The sequence below is a fragment of the Hemicordylus capensis genome, chromosome 5, assembly GCF_027244095.1.
Source record: "Hemicordylus capensis ecotype Gifberg chromosome 5, rHemCap1.1.pri, whole genome shotgun sequence".
Taxonomy (NCBI): domain Eukaryota; kingdom Metazoa; phylum Chordata; class Lepidosauria; order Squamata; family Cordylidae; genus Hemicordylus; species Hemicordylus capensis.
Window position 1 is genome coordinate 188,858,957 of NC_069661.1, and position 26,873 is coordinate 188,885,829.

The following is a 26,873-nucleotide window of genomic DNA, read 5'->3' on the forward strand; positions in this document are numbered from 1 at the left end:
TTGAAAGCCCTGCTGGTACTATATCAGGCCGCAGCAATATAGGAAGATACTGAAAGGCATCATCTCATACTGCGCGGGAGATGGCAATGGTAAACCCCTCTGTAAAAGAAAACCACAGGGCTCTGTGGGAGCCAGGAGTCTAAATCAACTTGATGGCACACTTTACCTTAGTTTGAATTTTAATTTGAATAAGCTTTAATCTGGTCAATGGTGCTCTTATCTTTGGACTTTGGGGCCGAAGTCCAGGGCCTGCACACCCCCTGAGGGCCCCCAAATCCTCTTAAGTCTGTCCTGAGTGGTGTGGTTGCCACTGGCCTGCACTCACTGTGGCGGGCAGCTGAGTGTGATTGTGACCTGTGCCGGGTGCTTTAGAGACAGAGGAGGGAGTGGAGAAAGAAATATGTGGGATGGGAATATGTTAAGTTGTGTGTTTAAATATTTCTGCTAATGTATATTTGCATAAATATACCTGTTTTATATTCTTATCTTCTTGTGAGTTTAGTTGCTATTTGTGCCCTCAAGAACCCATGTGCTAAAAATATTGCGTGTGTCACAGTGTGTGTGTGTGTGTAGATGATGCTTAACTTGCAGTGAGAAGGGGGGCCTCCAGCTGGGATGGGGCTCCAAAGGCCTTTAGGTCCAGGCTCCAGAATTACCTAGATGCACCTCTGAATCTGGTTTAAATGTTTTCTGATTTTATTTGTTTTATTATGTGTTTTTGATTTAAATGTAAACAGCCCTGAGCCACTTTAGGAAGGACAGTATATAAATTGAATGAATACATGTACTGTAGAATGGTGGTTTGAACAATCCGCCCCCACACGCTGGGAGGGAGTCAGGACATCCACAAAACACTTCATAGCGGGGGCACTCTCCATGCACCCACCTTTTAATCTCATGGGCTGGAATAGTAGCATCCAATCTGGCCCAATTTAAGCACTTCTTCTGCTTCCTGTCTGTCCTGCTTCCTGCCAGCTGTTGAAGGAGGCACACACACTTTTAAAAAGATAACATGGGAAGGCAGTCTGAAATTATTTTCAAAGCGTATGTATTTTTCAACTCATTTCCGAATGGTATTAGAGTCCTGCTAAAGAATTCTTTTTCCTGTCTTGGAAGTTGGTTATATTTGTTGGCTGGGGTATCCACATTTGTGCTTTGGTCTGGGCAATGTGAGATACTAGTGTTGCTGAAATATTACTCACAGGTATTTCTTGATTCCTGTTTTTGTAGCCCGGATGTGGGATATCACATTGTTACCAACAAAGGATTTAATTTTTCAGCAACAGATGATGCTTTTGTTTGTCAGAAGAAAAACCATTTCCAGATCACAGTCTATATTCGAATGGTTGGAAATCCAGCATTTGTCAAAACTCATTTGGGACTGAAGCCAGTGGAACAATTTTACTTGAAAGCTTTTGGTATTAAGGCAAGTTAATACTACATACATTGCTTCCTCAGTAATTATGGTTTCCAAACCCTCTTAACATATAGATAGTAAAGAAGTTCATCTTCCGTTTCCATAGTGCTGAAATGATTTAGTCATAATTTCCTGTCATTGTAAGGAAAAGGAGAAAACAAATACTCTTGGAGAAAATAAGCCCAAATGTCACCAGCAGCCAAATTATACCCCCTGTTTTTGTGGAAGCTGCTCTTCCACTAAAAGAGGGGGAAAGGGAAAGCTTGAAGAGGAACTCCTCAAATTTTTTTGTGGGGGAAGGAAAGACATTTTGCAGGTGGGGGTGAGGGGGGGAGATATAAATTGTTAGGTTTGACAGGGGACTTCAATAAAACGAGGGGGGGGGGACTCCTCAGAGGGTTATGGGGGTATCTGTATCCCTTATCCTTAGTCTTCCTGTCCTCAAATATAAGTCAAAATGTTCTGGAGTAAAAAAATTTCTCCAAACTTAATTATGAGAAAAGAGTGATATTGTGCATTAAGGGGGCTAGCTGCATCCTGAGCTTGCCTTCACAAGGGAAATGACAGACAGGTATATCAGTAGGTTGAATGCTGGTTGAAATACTCCAAGTCCTGCCCCTTCCCCTTGCTGCTGCTTCTACTTCCTGCTCCACCTCCTTCTTCTGTCCCAGTGAGGAAAGTTAACCAATTGACTCAGACAGATGCTTTGTTTGGTTTCCCCCGCCAGAGCAGGGAAGGAGGAAGTGGGCAGGGAAATAAGGAGGACTGACAAGTTTCCTCCAGCAGTTCATTTTCTGCTATGCACACCTGTCAGTTCAGTTGTGAAGGCTTGCCATACAGCTGGAAAACAATGCAGCCTGCAGTGCGCCTGGTATTTTGAGCCTGAGTCTGACTTATCTCTGTGATCTGTATGGAGCCAGTATAGTTTGCTAAGGGCGAGAATATTTAACCTGGATGAGGGAAATCCCAGGTTCAAATCTCTGCTCACCTATGAAGCTCATGGAGTGACTTTGGGCCAGTCACTACCTTTCATTGCAACCCCATTCACAAGGTGTTTGTGACGTTGTGGCTGAGGAGGATGGAAGTTGTAGTCCAGCTCCCATCACCCTCTCATTTGTGGACCCAAATTTGAGAACCCCTGGCTTATATCATATCTTTGATTTCCCAATAATCAATGAAGACTCAACCGGTCCTAAAATTTGCATACCCAGTCTTCATCCAAAGGCACTACAATAGTTTGCTAGCCTCATAAATGAATATGATGTCTTTTAAATCTTCTTTCATTTAAAATTTGCATACTAACACCTTTGATTATTGTTTCTTTATATAGATGGAAGCTCCCAATCAAGTAATTGTCATTGAACAATCTCAATCTGACCGAAGCAAAAAACCTTTTTATCCTGTTAAGTAAGTGAAAAAACATACAATGTCTTTAACAAGTATTTCTTATATATTTATTGTACCTATATCCTACTTCTCCTTTTAGAAAACTCAGAGTGGCTTCCATGGGCTTCCATGGGCCTCCAGTCTGAACACTTCTCAGTACCAGATTTGCCACTGTAATAGGGCATGTGCTCCCTGACCAATCATTGGCTCCCTGTTTCCTCCATATCAACAGCTGCCCCCTTAATTTTTTTTGCTGTTGGTATAACTCATGGAATAGCTGTCACATCTTCTCATATTTTGTAAGTGAAAAGTAACTGTATGCTCAGACAAAGTGCTGTAAAGTGGTTGAGATCAATTGTGTGGCTGGTTGAGTTTTTGATGTAGCTTTCTCAGATCCAAAGCTTTTCCTGACAATAGTCATAATTCAATTCAGACTTAGGAGAGCCAACTCTGAGTTGGCTTATTGCCAAACTCTGTAATGCTTTCTTCCTCAGAATTCCTGGCAACCCATTAAGCCCTTAATCAAATCATGCCATATCATTACTGAAGCTCCTGCTGGACAGATTCTGGATGCCAGAATAGTTCTTTTCAAGGCTTTGCAAGCCCATCTGTCCTGCACTGCATGATCTATGATAGACCTTGATCACTTGGATGTGGCATCATCATCTATCCCCAGCCATGTCTTTCTCTCTCTCTCTCTCCATCTATCTGTGACTCTCTAGAAGAGTCTCAACTGGCTCCATATTTTGTTCCTCTTTCCTATTTCTTGATTAGTTAACTGAAAAACATGGGCAATGGCTATGTTGTGGTCCTGATGCTTTGGAGAGAGCATTTGCTTCTGCCATGGAACTAAGAACATTAGTTTGGCAAGAACTCCTCTAACCGACAACTATTTCTCTCTCTTTCCATGATTCCAATCTTGCTCTCCGTCCATGCAGCAACTATTTTTAAAGAAACGTTAAGCCCATTCACATTAACAACAGGTTTAGTATTTATTATTTATTTAATACATTTATATACCGCCCCATACAAAAAAGGCCCCGGGCAGTTCACAATAGGTTTAAGTTAAGGAGGAGGAGAAACTGCCTGAGACCATTCTCTGACATTTCTGCTTGGGAGGAATCCTGGAGTCCTCTTGAAAATTCAGTTACTCCACAAGTTCTCTTTTGAATTTCACTTTGGAGAAATTTCAGTTTCAATGCTAGTTTAATGTTATATATTATTTGGCTCTCCGACTGGTAGGTTGAGATCCCACTTGGGTGGTCTGAATCTCAGTCATGGTGGCTGACATCCAGATTAATGTTACATGTGCAGATAAATGGTTTTCACACACACAAGGGAAGAGCAATTTTTTGTTGATCTCCCATCCCTCTGCAGCCCTCTGTGCCTCCAGAAAATGTATTCCTAAAGCTTTAGGGACATGTTTTTGGGAGGCACAGGCATTTGCAAATGAAAGAGGAGATCAGCAAAAACAGGGACATATAGGGGAGAGGGGGCCTGTGTTTGCCCCTCTCTCTGGTGGCCCCTAGGAGTGAGAGAGATAATGAAGAAAACAGGGAGGGATGGAGCTGAGGGGCCCTCAGGAGCTCAGTGGCCCAGGTTCTTTGAACCCATTCACTCAATTATAACTAACCCCTGAGCAAAAATCACCCTTCTCTTATTGCACACAGGAAACATTTTTCTACACATACAACATTAGTCTAGAAGTTAACCGTTAATTGGTAGCTGAGCAGCATCAGTAATTTCCTGGAACGTTCATTGCTTCTGCTGAAATTCATATTAGAGCATTGTTATGGTGCTGAAATGGCATGGTTACATTTCGAAAATGAAAGGAAGTATGGAATGAAATAAAAGAAAAATAACTCGGGTTATCTCATCTGGGTGATGCAAACCAAGAGGAGAAGAATGAAGAATGGTGAGATGTAGGTACACTTGGGTGCTCAGAAACTCAGCAATGTTTCCTACACGAATACTCACATGGACAGTTCTGTTCACAAACATGAATGCCGTTAGTTTCATCACTGATCAGTAATATGTACAACCTGGCATTACTTTGCTGTCATCTTACCATACCTTATTACATTACAATGTGTGCTTGAGAGGTACAATGGGCATTGTCGAGAGGGGAAAGCAGAAGGTTTGTTTGTTTGTTTGTTTATTATTCAATTTCAATACCACCTTCCATAAAGCATCCCAAAGTGATTTACAAAAGTTAGAATGCAATAAAATTCCTTAAACATCACTGAAAACCTTAAAACCCACAAAACTCCAAAAAAACAACTACCATAAAAAAAGACAACAGAAGCAGGAGAGCTCAGAGGCCTGACAATTCCTAAGGGGTAAAAGCCTGAACAAATAAAAGAGTCTTTAGTTGCTTTTTAATAGCAGCCACAGATGTCTACGAGCAGACATTCACTGGGATCATTCCAGAGCGTGGGGGCAACAACAGAAAAGGCCTTGTCCTGTGTGCACAACAAGTTACTGTATTTACCCGAATGCAAGAAAGACTCTGAATTTAAGGTGAGCCCCTTAAAAACTATAGGCTAAGTACAGGTTATACCTATATTTACCCAAGAAAGAGGAGCCTGATTTTAAGATGATCCTCTGATTTCCAACATCAAACAACTTGGAAATAACCTAGTCTTGGATTCAGGTAAATACAGTGCTTACTACTACTATGAGTTTAAGGTGAACAACCCCTAATCTTAAAATGTTAGCATTACAAGTAATCTATGATTCTGTCCACCACCTTATGGATTCTGAAAACTTACCTTAGCTAAGGAAAACCTATCAATTGCCTAATGGGTAACTAAATGAGGATTAATAGTTTAACTGAAAGCTATGTGTTTTTCTCTCTTTCTCTTTCGGTGTTAGAGTTGAACTGCCTGGAAACCAGGTAACCAAAGTAACTCTGGCAAGATTGCACTTTAGTGAAACAACAGCAAATAATATGAGAAAGAAAGGAAAGCCTAACCCTGATCAAAGGTAATTTGTGTTTGACCACAAACATCCTACACATTCTATCTAGTCCTCACTCTATCTATCTATCTGTCTATCTATCTATCTATCTATCTATTTGATTTGATTTCTATACCGCCCTTCCAAAAATGGCATAGGGAGGTTTACACAGAGAAATAACAAATAAATAAGATGGAACCCTGTCCCCAAAGGGCTCACAATCTAAAAAGAAATAAGAAGACAGACACCAGCAACAGTCACTGGAGGTACTGTGCTGGGGGTGGATAGGGCCAGTTACTCTCCCCCTACTAAATAAAAGAGTATCACCACGTGAAAAGGTGCCTCTTTGCCAAGTTAGCAGGGGTATAAATTAATTATTTATATAATATGTCCTAATTATAATCTGTCCTTAATCTCCTCAGACATCTCTCCCTTCTTTTTCTCTTTTCTGTGGAGGTTCACCAGACCACTATTAAAAAAAATCTGTTTACATACACATATGCAATGTCATCAATATGCAGAGCACTATACAAAATGGAAGAAGATACGTCGCTGCTCTGAGGCGATCGCAATCTAAAATAAGGCCAATCCTTATTAAGATCTACAGGGCAGGCATGTGTGTCTGTGTGTGCAACAATCTTCCAATAATCTGTCACTTGTATTCTGCCTTCTCTGATGGCATCGCTAATCCCCTTGTCTGCTGTTTGGAGGTCAGTTCAGGATTGCTGCAATTTCTACATGGCTTGCAGATTTTGGATGTACTGTACCAGATCAGTAAGTCTGACACTCCAAATCCACTGCCAAAAGCGTATTGTGAGGCTACTGGATCTATACTATGTCATGTCTGTGTTGTGTACAATGCCTACAATGTTGCAGGTGAAAATGAAATATTGAGTTCTTGTAAAGAAATGCCAGTATTTACCTGAATAGAAGACAAGCCCCTTAAAAAACAGAGGTTAAATACAGGATTTACCCCAAACAAACCGCACTCTGAATTTAAGGAAAGGAAAGTTTGTGCCATTTGGTCGGTGTTGACTCCTGGCGATCACAGAGCCATGTGGTTTTCTTTGGTAGAATACAGGAGGGGTTTACCATTGCCCTCTCCTGCGCAGTATGAGATGATGCCTTTTCAGCACCTTCCTATATCACTTCTGCCCAATATAGGAGTTTTCCATATCATTGGAAACACACCAGCAGAGATCCTAATTTCTAATATCAAAGAAAAAACCTAGTCTTGGATTCAAGTAAACATCGTAGGTATTTCCTTACAAGTACTTAATAACAGTCGACAAACACGGATAATAAAATACAAGAACAATAAATACTGAGTAGCTGCCACAAATATGCCTAGCAGCCTTTGTAGTCTGAAAAAGAAGTCTGAATGTTGCAAACAGTAAATGGAACAACATTGTAGTAGTAGTAGTAGTAGTAGTAGTAGTGTTATTCATATGTACATACTGCTTTTCAACCAGAAGTTCATAAAGCAGTTTACAAAGCAAATGAAAGGCAAAAATGAGAAAAAGAAAAAGTTCACATAAAATACATTCAAAATTGTGGCTGACATTTAACACAGAGAGACTGTTCCCATGTGCAGCCTAACCTGGGCTAGGGATGCCCAGCCTGGGTTAGGCTGCATGTGAGAAGTGCCGGGATTGGGTCCAATCCCAGCAGGCCAGCACCGCCTAGCCTATCTTTTAAGCCCAGCTGTTAGCCAAGGTTACAGGAGCGAGTGCTCCCTTACTCCCAGCTACCTGCTCATGTGCAAACACGGCCTGCTTCCAGCCCAGCCACACAGAGAGATGGTTGCCTAGAGTGCCCGGCTCTTGGGGGAATCCCCCCATGCAGTGTGCATGTCACATACTGCATTGTGGGCCTCACAAAGGCCAGGATGAGTCCTGGCCTCAAATCAATCTGCTCTGCGCCGCACTACACAGAGCACATGTGTAGAGCTTGCATTTGGGGCGGCATAGAAATGTATTAAACAAACAAACAATTAAATAAATAAATATGTGCGCAGAAAGCCCCTAAATGGGATGGAAATGGCCCGATCTGTCATTTGGGAGGCAGACAAGTGGGCTCCGAGAAGGAGCTCTTGCCGCCGCCTCCCTCCCCCGAGTGCCCACACACCCACTGGCAGCTCCTGTCCCCACCGTTTAGTGGTGCTTTAAAAAAATGTTTTAAAAAAGATTTGACTTGCCCCCAGCCCTCAAGCGGGGGTGGGGCCTCTGAAACCCTTCCGGTCCGGGCTCCAAAATTACCTAGGAGGTGTGCCCCTGCTGGTAGGTCATGTGAATGGCCCCTGCGTGTACTAGAAAATGGTTAATGAGTGCCATGGGGGAAGGGCAACTTTTGCCGAACCCCTCCTTTCTTCCGCAGCCACCCCCCCCCCACATGCATCTTTAAATAATGTCTTTGCATGGACATATTTTGGGGAGGCACAGAGGGCTGCAAAGGCAAGGGGAGGTTTTCAAAAATTGCCTCTCCCCCATTGTTTGTGTGAAATAGTTTCTCACACGACTTCAGAGGGTTCCCGGCAATTTCTCGTGGCTCCTTACGGTTCTCACACACAGCTGAAACTGGGCTGTGCTCCCTTAGCCTGGTTTCTGCTGCATGTGTGAACAGGCTCAGTGAATTATAGCACAGGAGGGAGATCCCAACAAATGTTAACACCGTGCTTTAAAAATAAGTACAAGACAGTGCAGTTGCTTTGTCTAGAGCTATAAGCTGTGGTGTGTATGATGCATACTGATGTAATTAACTAACATTATTATTATTTTAATTTAGATACTTCATGTTAGTGGCTGGGTTATATGCTGTCAGTCAGGACCAGACTTATCTGGTGATTGCTCATGTCTCAGAAAGGATAATTGTCAGGGTAAGTATAATAGGTTGACTGTAAGTGTATAGTTTGAGTTTTTTCTTTAAAAGATCCAGAACAAAAGGGGAGCTGACATGAGTACTTCAAGGCACTGTTTTTTGCATTCCAGCACATTTTTCTGCATTCCCAACACATTTTTACTGAAGAGTCTCATAGGAAGGACAGTATTGTCTTATTATTTTATTTGTATTGCAGCCTTGACCACCCTTCCTCCAAGGAGTTTAGTGCAGCATACATGGCTTTCCCTTTCACATGTTACCCTCACAAGAATTCTGTGAGATAGGTTAGGCTGAGACTCAGTAAGCTTTGTGGAGATTTGATGCCCAGGTCTCCCCAGTCTTAGTCCTACTCTCTGACTATACTACACTGGCTCTCATTTGAGATTATCATATTCATTGCTTATCAGAAAAAGCTAGGGGTATGCACGAATCAAAACCATGGTTTGGTTTGAATTTGAATCGAATTAAAACCAAACTGCATTCTGCTGGACCAGTTCGGTCAAACCAACCAGCTGGTCTATTCTGTTCAATTATACTGGTTTAGCGGTTTGGGTGGTAATACTTGTAAAGGGGAATCTGGTGAGGATTCTCCTTTAAAAGTAAAGGGGCGGGGGAACAGCAAGAAAATAGGGGTGTGCAATTTGGATTTTCTGTGTTTCGATTTGTAACTGAATCGAAACAGCCCTGATTTGATTTGGATCTGAATATGACCCATCCGAATCACCCCAAATTCGATTCAGATCCAAATCGTGGCTGATCTGAATCAAATTGATTCGGGTTTTGGATCTGTCCTATTAATTTCCCCAGATTCCCAGCTTTCATTTTTTAAAAAAGCTAAGCTCTAGCCCTTATAGAAGTGGAGTTATGGAGCAAAATGTGTGGTCACTATTTTTTAAGTGTTTGGATTCTTTGATTTGATTTGTACCCGAATCTAGCCAATGGACCACAGGGGTGATTCATTTTGTCTCCAAATCACCCGAATCAACTAGATTCGGGTACAAATCGATTTGTATCCGAATCAATTCACACATCCCTACAAGAAAGGTTGTTTAAGGTTCTTACCAGCTCGCTACTGCTTGCCCGCCTCCCCAGTACAGCCGAATCGCTGGTGGGATTACTCTTCAAACAGGGCTTCATCCAGTTCAGTTGCGTACTGAACTGGCCCTGTTTCAGTTCATGATCAAGCCGCTGAGCTGGCCCGATTCAATGTGAACCAGTTTGACATTTAACGGTTTGTGCACACCCCTAGAAAAAACTACTCTGATACTCTTGTTAAATATGAGTGTTTTGCCTTAAACATGCATTTCCCTTTCATATAAATAGCAGAAAACACATATTACACAAGGATAATGCTTGGATAGTAATATACTGAATGGTATGTTATGCGTTTTAGATTGTGAGCCCTTTGGGGACAGGGATCAATTTTGTTTATCTTATTTATTTGTTATTTCTCTGTGTGAACCGCCCTGAGCCATTTTTGGAAGGGAGGTATAGAAATCGAACAAACAAACAAACAAACAAACAAACAAAATACGTCAGGAGGGGGGCAGGGGCTGGATTCAAATTTCTTCCCCAAGTAATGAAGCTCCTTGGCTGACCTTGGAGCAATCACTGTTCTCAGCTAAACTACCTTGCAAGGTTGTTGTGAGGATACAATGAGATAAACCATGACTCTATACTGCTCTGAACTCCTAGGGAAATGTGCTTAATGCAAATATGATAAGAAAATTGGAGGGCATTCTTCTCTTGTACTTCAGACACAAGACCTAATGAGTCTAAATATCTCTGCTTTTATCCGTGTGTCTGGCAAAGACCAGTGAGTGCTTTGCAAGAGAAAAAAGTATGTTCTGCTTGGCCTACAATCGTAGAAAAGATGAAAAATCTACCCACTGAATTGTGGTTAACAGGCATATCAGATCATGCTCTAATTGTGGCATGCTTGGTTTTATGTACCACAGATGGCATAGTCTGGTGAAAAAACAGAAGGCTTTTCTAATGAATGCCGAGCTTCTGGGATGCTGTTTTGCTTAGATCCAAATTGGAATGCTTGGAATCCATATTGATCATTCTGCCTTCTTAAAATAAAGGTTAATAAATTAATAAAAGGTTAGCATCTGCATCAGTATGTTTTGTACCATTTGCAGCCAGACTGCTTGCTTCTGAGTTATTGCATATGGACTAGAATTAACAAATGATATGATAAGAATCACACACACACACTCTGCACGTTATGCAATTGGTGGAACATAATATTTGCACAGTTGTGCAAGTGCAAAAGTTTTATACACATACATACAATGTCTACACTGTTGTGCAACCCGGCTTGTATGTATTTTTTATGCTTGTGCAATATCGCTTTTGTGAAACTGTGCAAACATTACATTCTGTGTGTGTAATATTGCATAGTATGCTAGCCACACATTGATATGGGTGCTCCCCATTTCCTTGAATGGTGGGAAGTTCCTGAGATGCAGCACTCCCAGGATTCTGGCTTGCTCTGGAGGAAGAGCTCAATGGAGGCTGATGGTGTCTTTGTAATATTCAAGTTAATCATTAGAGGGAGTTGAAATAGTAAAGCATTCCTACAGTTCCTAACATAATACTGATGGTGGTTTTTTACCTAATTTTTAATTTGTTTACTCAATTTGTTTATTGTTATTACTTTTATTGTATACTGTATCTATTTTATTGTTGTGAGCCGGCCCGAGCAGTAGTGTACTGGAGGGGTGGGATATAAATATTTTTAATTAATTAATTAATTATACAAGCAGCATCAGGTTGCATTTCATGTACACTCATACATTTGTTTGTGTAAATGACTATACATGTGTTCATTTTAAAAGTGAACCTGGATACAGGCCCTTCAAATGCATGATACAGATAGAAAGTGTACTTTTGTACCTGCGTTCAGCATAACATGTTAATCACTGTACCTGCATACAGATATGTACTTGTGCACAGTGTATACTCCTTGTATGAGTGCTGGACATAATGTGTGAATGGGCCTGTTATTGTAGACTTTTGTAAGCCACGTTGTGATTTTACAACGGAAAAGGAGGGTATAAATATAGATAGATAAGTAAAATGTTGTAAGCAGGGGTTGAATGGCATGAATTTTCCCCTTAGAAAACCAGTCCATGCATTTGTAAGCAACTAACTTGCAAATGTTTTTCAGGCCTCTAATCCTGGACAGTTTGAGAATGACAGCGATATGCTCTGGCAGCGTGGACATGTTCCAGAAGCAATCATCTGTCATGGCCGAGTTGGAATTAACACAGATGCACCTGATGAAGCCCTGGTTGTCTGTGGGAACATGAAAATTATGGGGTCAGTCATGCATCCATCGGACAGCCGAGCCAAACAGAATATCCAAGAAGTGAGTGCTATGTAGTGGCAGCCCGAGATCTCCCGTGCGCCTGAGGCAGGGCCCCAAATGCTCCCCCTCCTTATGAACACCCTCCTCTCCCTCTTTCAAACTGGGGGCAGGCGGGCATCTTGCTGCCTTGTGGCTCCCTAATAATCTGCTGCCTGAGGCAACCACCTCACCTTGCCTCATGGAAGGGCTGCCCTGGTGCTGTTGAATAGTTAGGGCATGTTCAATGTGCACAAGAGCAGCACATGTGTGCATGAATGTTGTGACAGTCCAGATGCCTTGAGAGAAATGGCAAAGCAGCTTGATTCCATATTGTGAAGTAGCCGAAGCTTTAGCTTTTGCTAGTGAATGGATTTCACAAGTTGCCAGAGTGACACCTTACTATGTTGTTCAAAAGTGCAATGTTGTATACAAAAAGTACAATGTACAAAAGTACAATGTTGCAAATTTACTGGGAAATGTTCAAAAGAGGGGGGAAAGTTTTATTTTAAGAATGTCCACCCTGTCTGTCTATCTTCAAGGCTATAATCAACATAGCTCAGTTGACCTGGGTACCTGAAGGCCCACACCCATTGGGAGACCCACCTGTCTGATCCCTAAAGCATCTTCTGCTGCTGCCACCGCCCAGTAAGCTTCCTCTTTGGGTCTTGGCTTACTGGGTGCTGGGGTAGCCAATGGGGAGGTTCACTAGTTGGCTATGGGCAGCAACAGCAACATATGTCCCTTCTTCAGTACTGCTATCTGCAGTGAGGATGGTGGTGCTGAAGAAGTGTCCATCTGCTCCTCTTTCAGGATTCCCAGGGGGCGGGGCACTGTGTGCAGGACAGTGCATGTGCACTATTGGGAAGACCCAGTGCAGAGCATTGTCCCAGAGCTGCCAGGAACCTGGCATCCACTCCAAATTCAACCAATAATGTAGAAAGAGTATAGAATTGGATAGACATCGAATGAATGAATGAATGAATGAAGGAAGGATGTGATAAGTCAAAAAAGAAGGCCAGTATCAGATTTTGACTCAGAATAAGTTCACAAAGGTTTGAATCCCTTTAATGAGATACAGGATTTTATTTCAGGAGACCAAGGAGTGACCTGCAAGCAGTGACAGCCTACAGAATATAAGGAGGGTTATGTTCCCTTTTTGCTTGAATATCAGGGGTGGGAGTGGGACTGTGATAGTCTGAATAAATCTTTCTCTTTAGGTGCGGTATTTGTGTATTTCAAACATGAAGTTTTGTTTAACTTCCTGACAATCAACATAGTGACGAATCTATAGTGACAGCTATTGAAGTCCTACATCTCTCTGTTTGTGTGTGTATCTATGTGAAAAAGCTGCTTAATGATAAATAGTAAAACTAATTGCTGCTATGTCAAATGTCAAAAGATGCGAGCCCTGAAGCCCTTGACCTGACGATGCTATTAAATATTTTAACACGCAACACTCTCTCTTTGGTCAACTAGGCTGATACACATGAGCAGCTGAGAAGAATAGCACAGATGAGGCTGGTTGAATATGACTACAAGCCCGAGTTTGCATCTGTTATGGGAATTAACGAAACTCACGAAACAGGTATCCAGTCAGCTCATCTGCTGTTCTAGTTTTTCAGACATCATGATCTTGAATACAGCCTCCTCTTCCATTGTGATAACCCTGACATTGCCTTTGTTTTGAAACAGACCCAGTAAGGTACATTATATGCTGAGTGAGCAAGGGAGGAATAGAAGCAGGCATTATATCTAGATTAGGAGAATTTACAGTAGTAAAGGATACAGTAATATTTGCAGTTGGTAGGCAAACCATGAAAAAGGGTACCAAAGTCACTATCTGTGATGTATGTTTGCTGCTTTTGGTTGCTTCATTTTCCCTGTTTTTGTAATCAGGAGTAATTGCCCAGGAAGTGCAAAAACTTCTACCAAGAGCTGTAAGAGAAGTTGGAGACGTCACATGTGGAACTGGAGAAAAAGTGGATAATTTCCTCATGGTTGATAAGGTAACTTTATTTGGTTTGAATAACAGTTATTTAACAGTTATTCTGCAAGTAAGCCTTTTTAAAAAAGCAAACCCAAGTGGTGGTTGGTAATTTTTGGACACATCGGGCAAGATCCAGTCCAAGCTAATCATGACTAAGTCCCACTGAAATTAATAAGACTTAAGGTAGTCATGACTCACTTATTTCAGTGGTGCTTAGTCATGAGTAAGTTAATCTGGATGCTCCGCATAATGTTTTGTATTTGCTTTTAGAAGAAGAGAATTTCTGGTCTTTGATTAATTTGGATCTTAAAGCAGTAGGAAAAGTAGGTACAGTCCCAACAGAACAAGCAGCAGTACAGATATTAATGACACACCCAGAAGTCAGTAGGGTTTTTTTTAAATAGTTGGGCATACTTTTTCAGCACCGTTTCCACAGCCCAGATTTTAGTGCTTCAGTCTATATTACCCTCCCGCCAACAGCACCCCACACAGTCAGCAGGGATAGGTATGAGCTGTGTAGTTTGCATGGTTTTCATTAATGGTGACTGCAAGAGCATCTTGCTTGGGAGAAAATCCTTTCCTGTCTCTTGAACTCCCTTTTGCTCCACCAGAACCTTGATGACAAGCTGCCATATGAATGAGCTCTGAGGTGTTGAGCCTGTACCACTGGCGTGGGAAGGTAGATTTACCAGTGGTCTCCCTGGAACCAAGAGCAAAGTTTAATAAAATACTCGGCCTTTAATTCTGGTTCTTCAGAAACCAAAAGGCAACTTTTTTCAAGCTGCTCAAGATAAGTGATCCTGAGTGTTTATGATCACCTGCGCCTGGAAAGAATAAGGGAATTCTTGCATGAGTGGATAAGCTAAATAGACTTGCACCTGTTCCAAGAAAAATTGCCAAAGATGTCTATCTCAGTTTGTTTTTCTGAAAAATATTCATAGTGCTAATATTAATTTGCATGGTGTTCTAAGCTTGAATATAGGCAAACGTATGGAGGATAGGTCTGTCAATGCATTTATTATCAGATGTTTAAGTTGCTTTTCACTTAAATGTCTTAAAGCTGAGGAAGCTACTCCGTACTCCAAAGCTACTTCATAGAGTTAGAAACCTGAGATTATTTCTTTGGGTATAAGAATCATTGACTGGTGTTTTAGTTTGGTGGATTTTTTGGATATTGTGAATTAGCCTCCATTATAGTTTTCACTTTGGATGGATGCCACTGAAGAAGGCTGGAATAAGCTGAAATGCATCTGGCAATCAAATCATAGAACTCAAAACTCATATGGAGGACTGTTCATCTTTGTCAGTCCCTGCAGAATGCATAATAGGCTCTGCTTAGAAAACAGTGAATACTATTTCCACCACATTGTGTACTAAGACTTTTTGAACTACTCTTTGGATATAGACCATTTTTTGAGAATAAAATGGTGTGGATCCAGTGGGCATACCAAATTCTATGAATGACTTACTGGCTACTTTTATTGGGTTATTTGTATTAACTTTTTTACTCATATTAATATAAATTTGTAATTTCTTAAAAGCTGGGGATCTTTTGGATTTTGTTTTGATTGTGAGTGAACCTTGATATCGGTCCTTTCTCTTGTCCCATCATCCTTTAGCCATTGTGGCTGGGGATGATGGGAGCTGTAGTCCCACAACATCTGGGAACCCAAAGTTGAGAACCCATGATGTAGTTGGCCATTGTATTAGATGGGATACTGATTGACACACTGTCTGATCCAGCAAAGTAGTTCTTTTGGGAACCCTAGCTGACCTTCAGACTAATGAAGCACTTGCTCAACGTACAGTGTTGTGCAACAAATAATGTTGCACTAGTGCAAGAAGATCACATAGCTACACAAAGTGATGGAAAAATTTGAAATTTCATTCTTGCCTTGAGCGAATGTCCCCTGCAAAACAGATGAGACAGGCCACAGGATCCACACCTTGCTGCACAAGTGCAAATATGTTTGTGCTAATGCCACACTAGGCTGGATTTGAAACAAAAGTTCCAGACTTAGTGCAACAGCCTTGTGCTAGTGCAAAATGTTGCCACAAGCAGGGGTGTAGCTATAATTGAGAGGATGGGATCAAAGAACCCGGGGCCCCCAGCTCCTGAGGGACCCCCAGCTCCTCCCCCCTATTTTCTTAATTATCTCCCTTCCTCTGAGGGGCCTCTGGGGAGAGGGGTGAAATCAGACCCACTCTCCCCTAGCTACGCCCCTGGTCACAAGTGCTTTGTTAGTGTGGATGTCCGCCACTTATTTGATTATAAGTATTGGGTGTTTTGGAGGCCTACATAAAACTCAGATCTTCCTCTTCCTCCTCCCCCTCCCCCTCCTCCCCCTCCTCCTCTTCAAACTGTCCCTTTGCTTGAGAATTTAGGCATGATTTGAAACCAAGTTTGGAAAAGTAGCAGCTTCATATCATTTCTCTAGGGGACAAGAGACCATCACATCAGTTTCATGGCTTCAAGCACATGAGTGTTTTGAAGATCCTATTCAGTAAATAAATGGTGGAGTGCTTTGTATTTGTTAACTGTGTGGGCTTACTACACTGCATAGGTTTTGTTTGTGCTCCGTAACTTATGCGGCAGGACAATACAGGCCCCATCAAAACAGAAAATCTCTGTTTGTCATTTACAATGGTGTCCTGTGTGCCTTAAACACACTACAGTGGCTTAACAACATATGGAACAAGAAGTGCTTTATTCAAAGTCTAAATGGAAATTTTCATGGTGCATGATGGTGTGGGAAACCAGTTCTAGAAAATGCAGTATTATAAATACTATGAGGCTACGCAGGCCTTTGCATACCCCGCCCCCCCCCACACTATAGAAGTGGCTGTGCCTCCTCCAAAAATAAAAGGGAGCATGCATTGATGCTGTGATGAGTAAAACGGAGCGAGAAAAGATAGTGTCAGAGCAAAGTATCACAGCTGCTTATTTATACAACCTACTCATCTATAAAGAGACCCAGGATCTTGAGAGAGCAAGTTGTGGCCCGAGTCACATGTAACTTTTGAACTCCTTCAATGTGGCTTACTTCTTCACTGTGCTGGTAACATCTTCAGACTGAGCATACAATTTGGTTCCTTCCCTCTCCAGTCTCACCATGTAGCACATTAAAATACTTGCTCTTGGGGATGTGCTTTTATATAGCCACATGACCACTTCTGTATGTGTGCAGAGCCACTCATTCCTGCTGCAAGACGGAATGAAATGGGCAAGTACAGAGGAAAGCTCACGGCAGGCTTGTGAAAATGTCAGGGATTGGCATCGTCTCTTCAGTATCATTATCCATTTTAGCAAAATTCTTCCCGAGCTCCCATTTCAGAAATAGCATAAGGGACTCTCCTCTTCCATCTGTCTTTTTCTCTCTCGGGAAGTTGTGTTGGAGTTGCAAGATAAATGGTTCAGCTGAGCCTGTCTGCACCATCTGATGTGCACAGAACGTACCGTGTGTTGGGGAATTCTGGATCTGTCTTTGGGAAACAGTTTGTACAGGAAAACATTTTAAAACTTCAACTGCCTGCCATGATATATTTAGTGATTAGGCACAACATTAATTCAAAACAAATGTTTTGGAGTGGTGGTGGATGATGGCCTCTAGTTAGTTGCTGTGTCTCTTGCAAAAGTGCTCACTAGCAATTGACTACAGATGGAATCCCTCTCTCCCCCACCAATCAGCAGTTTAGGAGGGAATGTTGTGGTCCATAATAGTCTTCTATTTATTTTGAATAGTCTTGATTTTATACACTAAATCTCTTTACAGGGTGGAACTGAGGCACTAGCCTAGTATCCAAATATCTATGCAGCTAATTCCATGTGTCCAAAGGGACTTGGAAGATTTTCTGATTCTTAAAGAACACCTATGCTGCATGCACCCAACCTTTGAAACTAATGCAAGTCTCAAGAGCAGCTTGTGATATGATATTGTGTGGATTGGATCTGCTGTGTGAACAAACAAACAAACAAACAAACAAACAAACAGAAATGCCACTCTGGGATACTTGCAAGCTCTTTGAAGCCTTGCTTTTTTGTGTCTTATGAAGTGATGCAATTCTTTGTCTCTATGTTTGTTTCCTAGGATCAAATTTTTATGGAGAATGTTGGGGCAGTTAAGCAGCTCTGCAAATTAACAAACAATCTTGAAGTTAGGATAGAAGAGTTGGAAGCATGGAATAAAAAACTGGCCAGATGGAAACGGATGAACAGCTTAAAGTCGACAGCAACCAGTGAAAAGAACCCAGTGAGGTATCTTCATGTCTTCTAGGGACACACAATTTCATACAAATTATTTAACAACAGCTGGGGTGCCCAAATTGGAGGACAGGTTTCAAACTGGAGGACAGGTTCAGATGGTGTTTGGAATCTCTCTTGAAGCTGAGCTCCATGTGACCTCTCAGCCATGAGAGCTTACTGTCCCAACCAGTGTTCCCTGTAACAGGGATTCCCAGATATTGTTGACTACAGCTCCCAGAATCCTCAGCCAAAGGCCATTGCAGCTGGGATTGCTGGGAGTTATAGTCAATTACATCTGGGAATCCCTGTTATAGAGAACACTGCTCCCAACCCCTATTTCCTTACTAGGTTGGGATATGCCAAGATTGGTCATGACATCCTAACCCAACAATCTCTGCTTATTCTTAGGAACTTGCTTCAGAGAACACAAGCTCTGAACCCAAGTGTTGAAATTAGTTTCAGATCTCAGGTTTTCTGAAGCAAATAAGCAGAGGCGTATCTAGGGGAAATAGTGCCTAGGGCAAGCACTGAAATTGCGCCCCCTGTCCAAACACCTGACACCCATCTTTCAGATAACTTTAGCATAATATCAGTTCAAAAATACAAGTCAAGCTTGTTAATCTTTTAATATTTCAAAAACTATTTAGCAGTGGACGTAGCCAGACCAAAAATGCTGGGAAACTACAAATTTCAGTATGCTGGGGCTCATGAAATCCCCAAATATTATGCAGAGGTGTACTTGGAAAAACTAAAAGAAGTGCCTGTCTAATTCTCTACTATGCATTGTAGCATCACGATTACATAAGTTTTAAAAATAAACTTTCTCCAGATTTATTTATTTATTTATTTATTAGATTTATATACCGCCCTTCTGATACGGCGCAGGGCAGTTCACATACTTCAGATACTCTGAAAATAATTAAATGATATGCAGAGTAAACTGTGTCACTGCTTGGAATATATTCTAGTATTTCAGAAAGACAGTAAAAATGAGAGAAAGAGCAAGAAACTCCCAGTGGGCCTTAATACTAAGGATTTCACATTGATTCAAAGACAAACTCACCATTAATAGCCATATTATTAAGACATCACATTTAACTCGCTTATCACAAGAAGCAAAGTAAGAGCAAATGGATACAATCTTGGCTCATAAACTTCAGCTCAGTATTCACAAGCCCTGATTCTCTGTACATAGTGCCAATCTGAATATGTGTACAGTGACATATTATATTAATTTTTTTTAAAAAAAATTACCTGTAGCCCCTTTGGGGGACTTCTTAAAGGCTGTGGGGGGTCTGCAAAGTTTCCCCCTCCTCCCACTGGCCTCTAGGGCCTCACAGGCACCATTTGAGCATATGCGGTGGTCATTTTTAAAAATAAGGTTTTTTTAAAAAAATGGCCGCTGAAAACAAAATGGCCACTGTGCATGCTCAAATGGCCTCTGCGAGGCGTGGCATGCCCTAGGGCTTCACAGAGGCCATTTGAGCCTGCCCAGTGGCCATTTTGTTTTTGGTGGCCATTTTTAATTTTTTTTTTTAATTTTAAGAAATTGCGCCCCCCTTCAAGTGGCGCCCAGGGCACATGCCCTGCCTGCCCCACCCTAGATACGCCTCTGCAAATAAGTTTGGATAAGATGAGATTGGTGGGTTTGGATGTTGTGAACAATCTCTGCATATCCTAACCTAGAAAGGAAGTAGGCACTTGTGTGGGGATGGGATTGGAGACTGTGCACTTCTGGGGCTGAGGAAGGTTGTGCAGAGCTTGGCTTCAACCAAGGTTCCATTCAACATCTACAGCGGCCTGGAGTTTCTGATTACTACAGGCACCTTTTAATATGGCTGCATTATTTGGTTGCTTCTTTAGAGCTGCAATTCATGTCACTGTGCTCTCAAATTGTAATGGGATTATTGCCTCATTGACATGTGTAAGGGTTAGATGCACTGCCAAACTTCATGTGGGTGCTGCAGTCCCAAAGAGGGGGGCCCTGTAAGGGGGTAGCATTTGGGTACTGTGCAGCACTGTGTTGTGCATACCAAGTTTCTGCACAGACGGCCACCAGTATGGCTTGAAAGGCACAACATGTGAAGTGGCAGGTGGGCATGTATCCCCAGCTGTCACTGTTCCTGTCTCTTTACTATATTTTTAAGGGGGCACCCAGTTCCCCTGGGAAGCAGCAGAAAGCCAGCAAAACCCGACAGGATAGATACTCAATCAGCGTATCTGCAGTAAGACAGAAGAGGATGGGGGCGGGTGGCACTTTAGCTGAGAGGTGGCCATCGAGAGCCGTGGCTTGCATAGAACTACCACATTCCTTGGTGGACCTGGGCTGTCCTCTCTATTATTACGGTTCCAAAAGAAGCATGAAACCACGGTTATGGCAGTGTCCGTGTTTGGACATAGTGCTGCCTCCAAAAAACCTCAGGTTATGGCAGCGAAACTCACTACAAAAGGAAGGTTCAAATAGGAGTTTGGCGAGACAAACAGCAAGTCACTTTTGCCTCAAAACCATGGTTGCACACATTTGGACATAACTGAGCTCCAACCTCTGCCCCGTTTAACTGCAGTTTTGCATTATGTGCGAACATGGCCTATCTAAATAAGTATTTATGTGTTCATAATCATACTTTAGTACTAATAATTTCTGGAAACTACATGTTCTGACAAAATTGCATCTCAGTTGCATATCATTCAAGCAAATGTCTATTGCAGCTTCTGTGGAAGCGACAGAAATTCATAATTCTGAGTACTTTAAAAAATGAAAACACATTTTGATAGCCTTTATGCTGGTCTATGACTGTAATAAAGGATGATGATGATGATTTTGATAGCCTCTATCTGAGGAAGGTAATGATAGATTCCCCACCTCTGCAATTAGACTCCTGTGATTCCCTCCCTGTTGATTTCTATCCATAATATTCTCATTTTATTACTGACTGTGGTGAATTGGAAATTAAAGTATATTTTATGTTCCAGGAACTGTAGCCGAGTTACTTCTTGTTTGCCATCAAGAAAACCAGTTCCCATAAAACCCAGCAAGGTTAGTAGAATTAAGAGTGTAGATCGTGTGTGACGGTCAGAGGGTCAGAGAGAAAGAGACTCTACCATTTTTGAGAAAATAATTGTTCCTTTCTCATGGTACCTTAAGCTGAAAAGAAGGTATGATTTGAGAAGCACTTTGCCTCCAGATAGGAAGTTTCATTCATTAAGCCACATCTACATCACATGTTATCGTTCTCCCCAGATCATTCTTATTGAGAATATATTGTGCTACACACAAAGCAGCAGCAGCAACAAAGGTGTTCAATGACAGACAAACGAGCCTTATTGAAAGACCGTTAGTAAAATGGTCCAGATTGCTCAAGCAAGTGAGCAGAGTGATTCATGTAATGCAAAGTCCAAAGAAAACAGAGCAATAGTTCTCCCCTGGAAACCCAAGCACTGTAATTCAATATCCTCTCCCATGCATGGTAGAAACATGTACTAGTTCCATGCATGCAGCCCAATGAAACACTCTCATGCTGCATGGATAACAAAAAACAAAAAACAACCATGTCCAGATTGGATCACAGGTATTTGGATACTGGGTAATAATATAATTTCCTCAGCAATAGTTTCATATAATTCCAAACTGTAGCACATGAAACAAGCATAATGGCACCACAGTCAGTGCAGTTAGCTTGTCTATCCCTCCAGACTGGCTCTCTGCATCTTAATGCAGGAGAAAACTAAGTACCTATCAGCATCTTATATTTGATATGAATATGTATTTGCGTGAAAAGAATTTTCTTTCATTCTAAAGATGCACAGTGCCCTTTTCATGCAGCTGTCTCTGGATTCTGTCCATATTCCTACCTTTTTCCTCCTTAGATGAGGTTTCTGGTGAAAAACCAGTCATGGTCCAGTACCAGGATTTCCCAGATAACTGTAATTGCTTTGGTTGCTGTTATGGCACTCTGGTAAGACAAATATATTCATTAGATTCTGAGGTCATTTACATAGCCGGGCAGGTGTGATGGTTGTTGGGTGAGGGAGAAAGCTTGTTTTATTGCACCTTCGAATACAGTAGGGTGCTGCTTTTTTGTTGGGAGCGCAGATGTGCTCCCAGATGATCTGCACTGCATGCCTGCTGCACAAAGTTCGGTTGGTCAGGACAACTCTAGGTGCCCGTCTCTGTGTCCTCTGGGGCTCAACATAGCCCCAACAAGCCCATAGCCCAGGTTAAGGGAGCACTCAACCTCATCTAACAGTGGGCTATGAAGTGGGGCTAGGTGGCACTACCCCATCAGGATCAGGTCTGATCCAAATGATTCTCTCAAACAGCCTAACCCAGGCTGGGCATCGCTAGCCTGGGTTAGGCTTTGAGTGAGAACACCTCATTGTTTTGTTCATCATCCTTCTCCTATAATTTTTGTTAGAAAATATAATTACCAGTTCTTTGAGAACATTTAGACAGGTTTTATACATTTTGTCACTTCTACTATTGATGATAACGATTATAATAGGTATACTTACTTTGCCCCTGGTCATAAACTGAGGACCTTAAGACTAGCAACAAGAACAAGATATTTAAAGGTCATAATCCTATATGGACATTTCCCATGCTACCATTCCTGTTCTGATACCTTAGCACAGTGTTTCTCAACCACTGGTCTGCAGATCGGTGCTGGTCCACAAGGCATCACTAATAAAAATCCCCCCCCCCCAAAAAAAACCAATTTCAGGCTGGCAGGGGCTGCCACCGGGAGCTCTCTGAAGCTCATTTCCAGGCAGCCTTCACTGCTGGATAATGTACATTTTGAGGAAGCAAAATGAACGTTATCCAGTAGTGAAGGCTGCCTGCCTAGAAATGAGCTCTGGAGAGCTCGCCTGGGCTCCTTGGACCCTGGGCCCCGCCTCCTTTGCGCATGACATCACTGGGGGTAGGGGTGGGGGTGGGATAACCCCTTTACTAACTGCTAGTCCAGGAAACTGTGCATGAAGAATGTACCGGTCCATGACTCCAAAATTGTTGAGAAACATTGCCTTAGCATACAAATAGAAGTGCATGATGTCTCATGGGGGACTCATGACATTAAATTTGGAGTCATCCAGTTAATTGATTGGCAGTAGATTCAGGACAAACAAAAGAAAGGACTTCTTCACAGAATGTTTTACTAATTTGACTGGCACAAGTTGTGGTGATTATCCTTAGCTTGGATGGTTTTAAAAGGGGATTTGACATATTCATTCAGAATAGCTGTATTGATGACTATTTGCCATGATGATTGTAGGAAACCTCCATGTCATCTGGTTACATCTAGTTGGCCATTGATGGAAGAAGGGTTCTGGACTAGGTGGGCCTTTGGTATGATCCAGCACGGGTCTTCTTATGAATGAACTTTTGGAAAGCAAGGCCTTCATCACTATGCTCACCCTTTCTCCAAATTCCTCGGTGCTGCCAGAGATAAGTCATGCCATGTGACTTGTGTGTCTGAAGACATGAAACTAGTATACCTATGGCTGTAGAGAAGCTCCCTTCTGTAGCATGAAATGGGTTTCCCCAGCCTATAGAACTCATGGCTGACAAAGGGTTTTATTCTATGCGTCTGAAAAATCAATAGGAGTCTTTTGACCCCTGCAAACTGGGCAAAGAGGCACCTTTTTAACGTGTTGATTCTCTTTATTTAGCAGGGGGAGAGTAACTGGCCCTATCTACCCCCAGCACAGTACTTCCAGTGGCTGTTGCTGGTGTCTGTTTCTTTTTAGATTGTGAGCCCTTTGGGGAGAGGGAGCCATCTTATTATTTCTCTGTGTAAACCGCTTTGGAAACTTTTATTTAAAAGCGGTATATAAATAGTTGTTTATGTTGTTGTTGTTTCTATTTCTGGCTTTTATACTCTCTTTGTATATGATGATATCAATCTAATCTATGAAATAAATGTCTCTTTACAGTGGTGTGACAATATCCACCCTTTATGTACTTAGCATACCAGAGCAAGACATTATCCGTTCTGAACACAGGCAAGTAGTTGATCTCTTTGTTCATTTGCTCAGTTGGATTTTAATTCCTCCCTATTCAAAATGCTCTGGGCAGATAACTGCTTATTCAAAGGAGATAAGAATAAAATGTAAAGTTTCAAGTGGTGGGCATTAAGAGGATTGGCCAGTCCCCAAAGGAATACAATTCCACTCATTTTCATGTGCCCTTGTCTTATAGACTGGTGCATAAATGGTGCACTTGAATTATGAATATGCTTCCTTGTAGCTGCTGTGCTGGTGTGCTGTGCTGGAGTAATGTCTGCATGCTTTTATTTGCTAATATTATTGTATGCACTTTCCCCAGCAATTCGACAAGTCTGATCACACTTCCTCCATCCACCACTCTGACAGGTACTGTGCTATAAGTCATTCTCTGAGGCTGAAAAATCTCAACAAAAATAAAGAGTTGGTAAAAATTAATTATACCATTGAATAATGGAATTTTTATATTTGACACAGACTTCAGCATCTTCTGAATCTTAGCTTTCGTTTCTGTTTCAAAATAGCTTCAGTTTCTAGTCCTTACTGTTGAAGGCATGAGTTTAAATACATATGAGCAGTGTGAGAAAAGACTTCAGAATCTAGGCGCAGGAGTCCCAGTATGTGGGGCTTTACTGTTCTGGATAGGATAGGATTCTGGATATGCTTCCCACATACAGCAGAAGAGAAATAAAGCCAATGTAAAATCAGCCAGCCTCCGCAGCCATGATTCTTTTGCAATAAGTTATTCAGGTTGTCGAATGTGGATTATCTTGAGACACAACTTGGTTATGTAAACAGTGGTTATATAAGCATTACTGATGAATTTCTTCTTTTGTAGTGACCAGATACAGTACAATGCCTTCAAACCCGAAACCCACTACCAATAGTCCTGAAGTGAATTTCTGTGGCATTTTACCTTGTCACAAGACATATTGCTGCACAGCTCGTCAAACACTGAGAACAAATTTAAGTTATGAGAAGATGAAGCCAAAAGAAGAGAGTAAGTTAAATCATGAAGTTATATATTGCTGCTGCTCAAGAGTAGGATAAATAGACTCAGCAGGAATTTCTGTGATTGTAGAGACATTTTTGGCATCATAACATGTAATATCCACACACTCTTCTCAGTGCATGTACATTCTGTGTATGGTGTATGAGATCTATATGCATGTATCATTATTCACACATTTATGCTTAATGCATGTACAGTAGTAGCCTTCCTACCTGTACCCTGCAGTTGAAAGCAAGGGTGTAACTGAGGGAAAGGGGGCCTGTGATCGCCCCTCTCCCTGGCAGCGCCTCAGAGTGAGCGAGATAATGAAGAAAATAGATAGCGGTGGAGCTGGGGGGCTCTCAGGAGCTGCCCCCCCCGGTTCATTTAACCCGTCTGCTCAAATATAGCTACACCCCTGATTGAGAGTATTTGTGCTGAGGTTTTCTTTTAAAATGAACACAAATATAGCCACTCACACACAAAAATATGTACATGCATACAGACACCTGTGAACATGTACAACATAGCAGCTGAATAAATTTTCAGACACTTTTCAGAGATGGCCTCCTGTATAACACAATCGCATTACAGCAAGTTAGGGCCTATGTCTGTTTGGATCTGCATCTCTCTGCTAGGAATATGTCAGGAAGTCGGTGCATTTATAAGCAGTGGAAGCTGAAACATTTCCTTGGATGATGCAAGACTTCTGAGGAGTTTTGGGAGAAGCAGTTGAGAAGTTGTACTTGCTGCTGCTTGGGTTTTGGAGACCTGGCCTAATATTGTTTTGGAACAGTCATTGCCTGAGTCTGCAACTTCAGTTCCACAATAGCTTATCAGGTGAATGGGGAAATAGGACAGGTTGGCAGGTACGGAATATATAGGGTTTTTGTTGTAATAATCTGGTTGTCTGCAAATCAACCAGATCATTACAACAAAAAACCTATATATTACATGCCTTCCAACATGTCCCGATCTCCCTGTTCAGCTGAATGGGAAAATAAGGACACATCGGCAGGTATATTCTCCATGCCCTCTGTCCTCCAAAGGGAATGGGCCTTGTAAAGACTGCCAAGAGCTTTAGTGTGAAAAGCGTTTTCACAAAACCACCACAAACTTTCATTAGAATAGTTCTCCACAAACATCATTTAAACCAGTCTTGGACTGACATTCCAGGAGAAATGAAGATAAAGCTTATTTTAAAAATATCTGTCAAGAATTTCTACTTGTCATGCAACTGTTTCAATTTATGAAGGGCCTCTGCAAGAAAAATAAATGCACATTCTTCCCCCAGGAAACAAAAGAGAAGAACTCTCTGAACAAAACCTGATTGAGAAGCCTGACCTTGGAAATGACTGTGAGTCTCCCCCTGCCCTTTAAAATAAAATCCTTTGAAGTCTTAAAGATCTGGGATAAACTCCTCAGGGTGGAGGTGTGGTATGGATACTTACAAGCAGCTAAGTAAAAGTCGGAACAGGAAGGAAAGGAAAGCACAAGGAATATTGCCACTCCATCAGGCAAGTGGCAAATTGGCAGGACGGTCATCCCTTGCCAACCGCAAGGGTTCCATTCTGGCAAAACCTCGCCGTTGGCAAATTTGCAATTGGCAAGGCATTAAAGCCTATGGGAATCAGGGGGTTAGGGGAATCACGGCAGCAA

General features: G+C 41.8%; 1 protein-coding gene across 1 annotated transcript in view; it reads left to right on the plus strand.

The window, feature by feature from the left end:
- The window catches only part of MYRFL (myelin regulatory factor like), a 79,481-nt gene that overhangs the window by 31,483 nt on the left and 21,125 nt on the right, over nucleotides 1-26,873 (plus strand). The window contains exons 7-20 of the mRNA XM_053256231.1: nucleotides 1,231-1,426; nucleotides 2,748-2,824; nucleotides 5,678-5,788; nucleotides 8,546-8,636; nucleotides 11,814-12,014; nucleotides 13,470-13,578; nucleotides 13,890-13,999; nucleotides 18,069-18,235; nucleotides 21,197-21,260; nucleotides 22,091-22,179; nucleotides 24,155-24,223; nucleotides 24,546-24,592; nucleotides 25,062-25,223; nucleotides 26,509-26,571. Coding sequence (XP_053112206.1) covers nucleotides 1,231-1,426; nucleotides 2,748-2,824; nucleotides 5,678-5,788; nucleotides 8,546-8,636; nucleotides 11,814-12,014; nucleotides 13,470-13,578; nucleotides 13,890-13,999; nucleotides 18,069-18,235; nucleotides 21,197-21,260; nucleotides 22,091-22,179; nucleotides 24,155-24,223; nucleotides 24,546-24,592; nucleotides 25,062-25,223; nucleotides 26,509-26,571 — 1,556 coding nt within the window. The remainder of the gene's footprint in view (nucleotides 1-1,230; nucleotides 1,427-2,747; nucleotides 2,825-5,677; nucleotides 5,789-8,545; nucleotides 8,637-11,813; nucleotides 12,015-13,469; nucleotides 13,579-13,889; nucleotides 14,000-18,068; nucleotides 18,236-21,196; nucleotides 21,261-22,090; nucleotides 22,180-24,154; nucleotides 24,224-24,545; nucleotides 24,593-25,061; nucleotides 25,224-26,508; nucleotides 26,572-26,873) is intronic.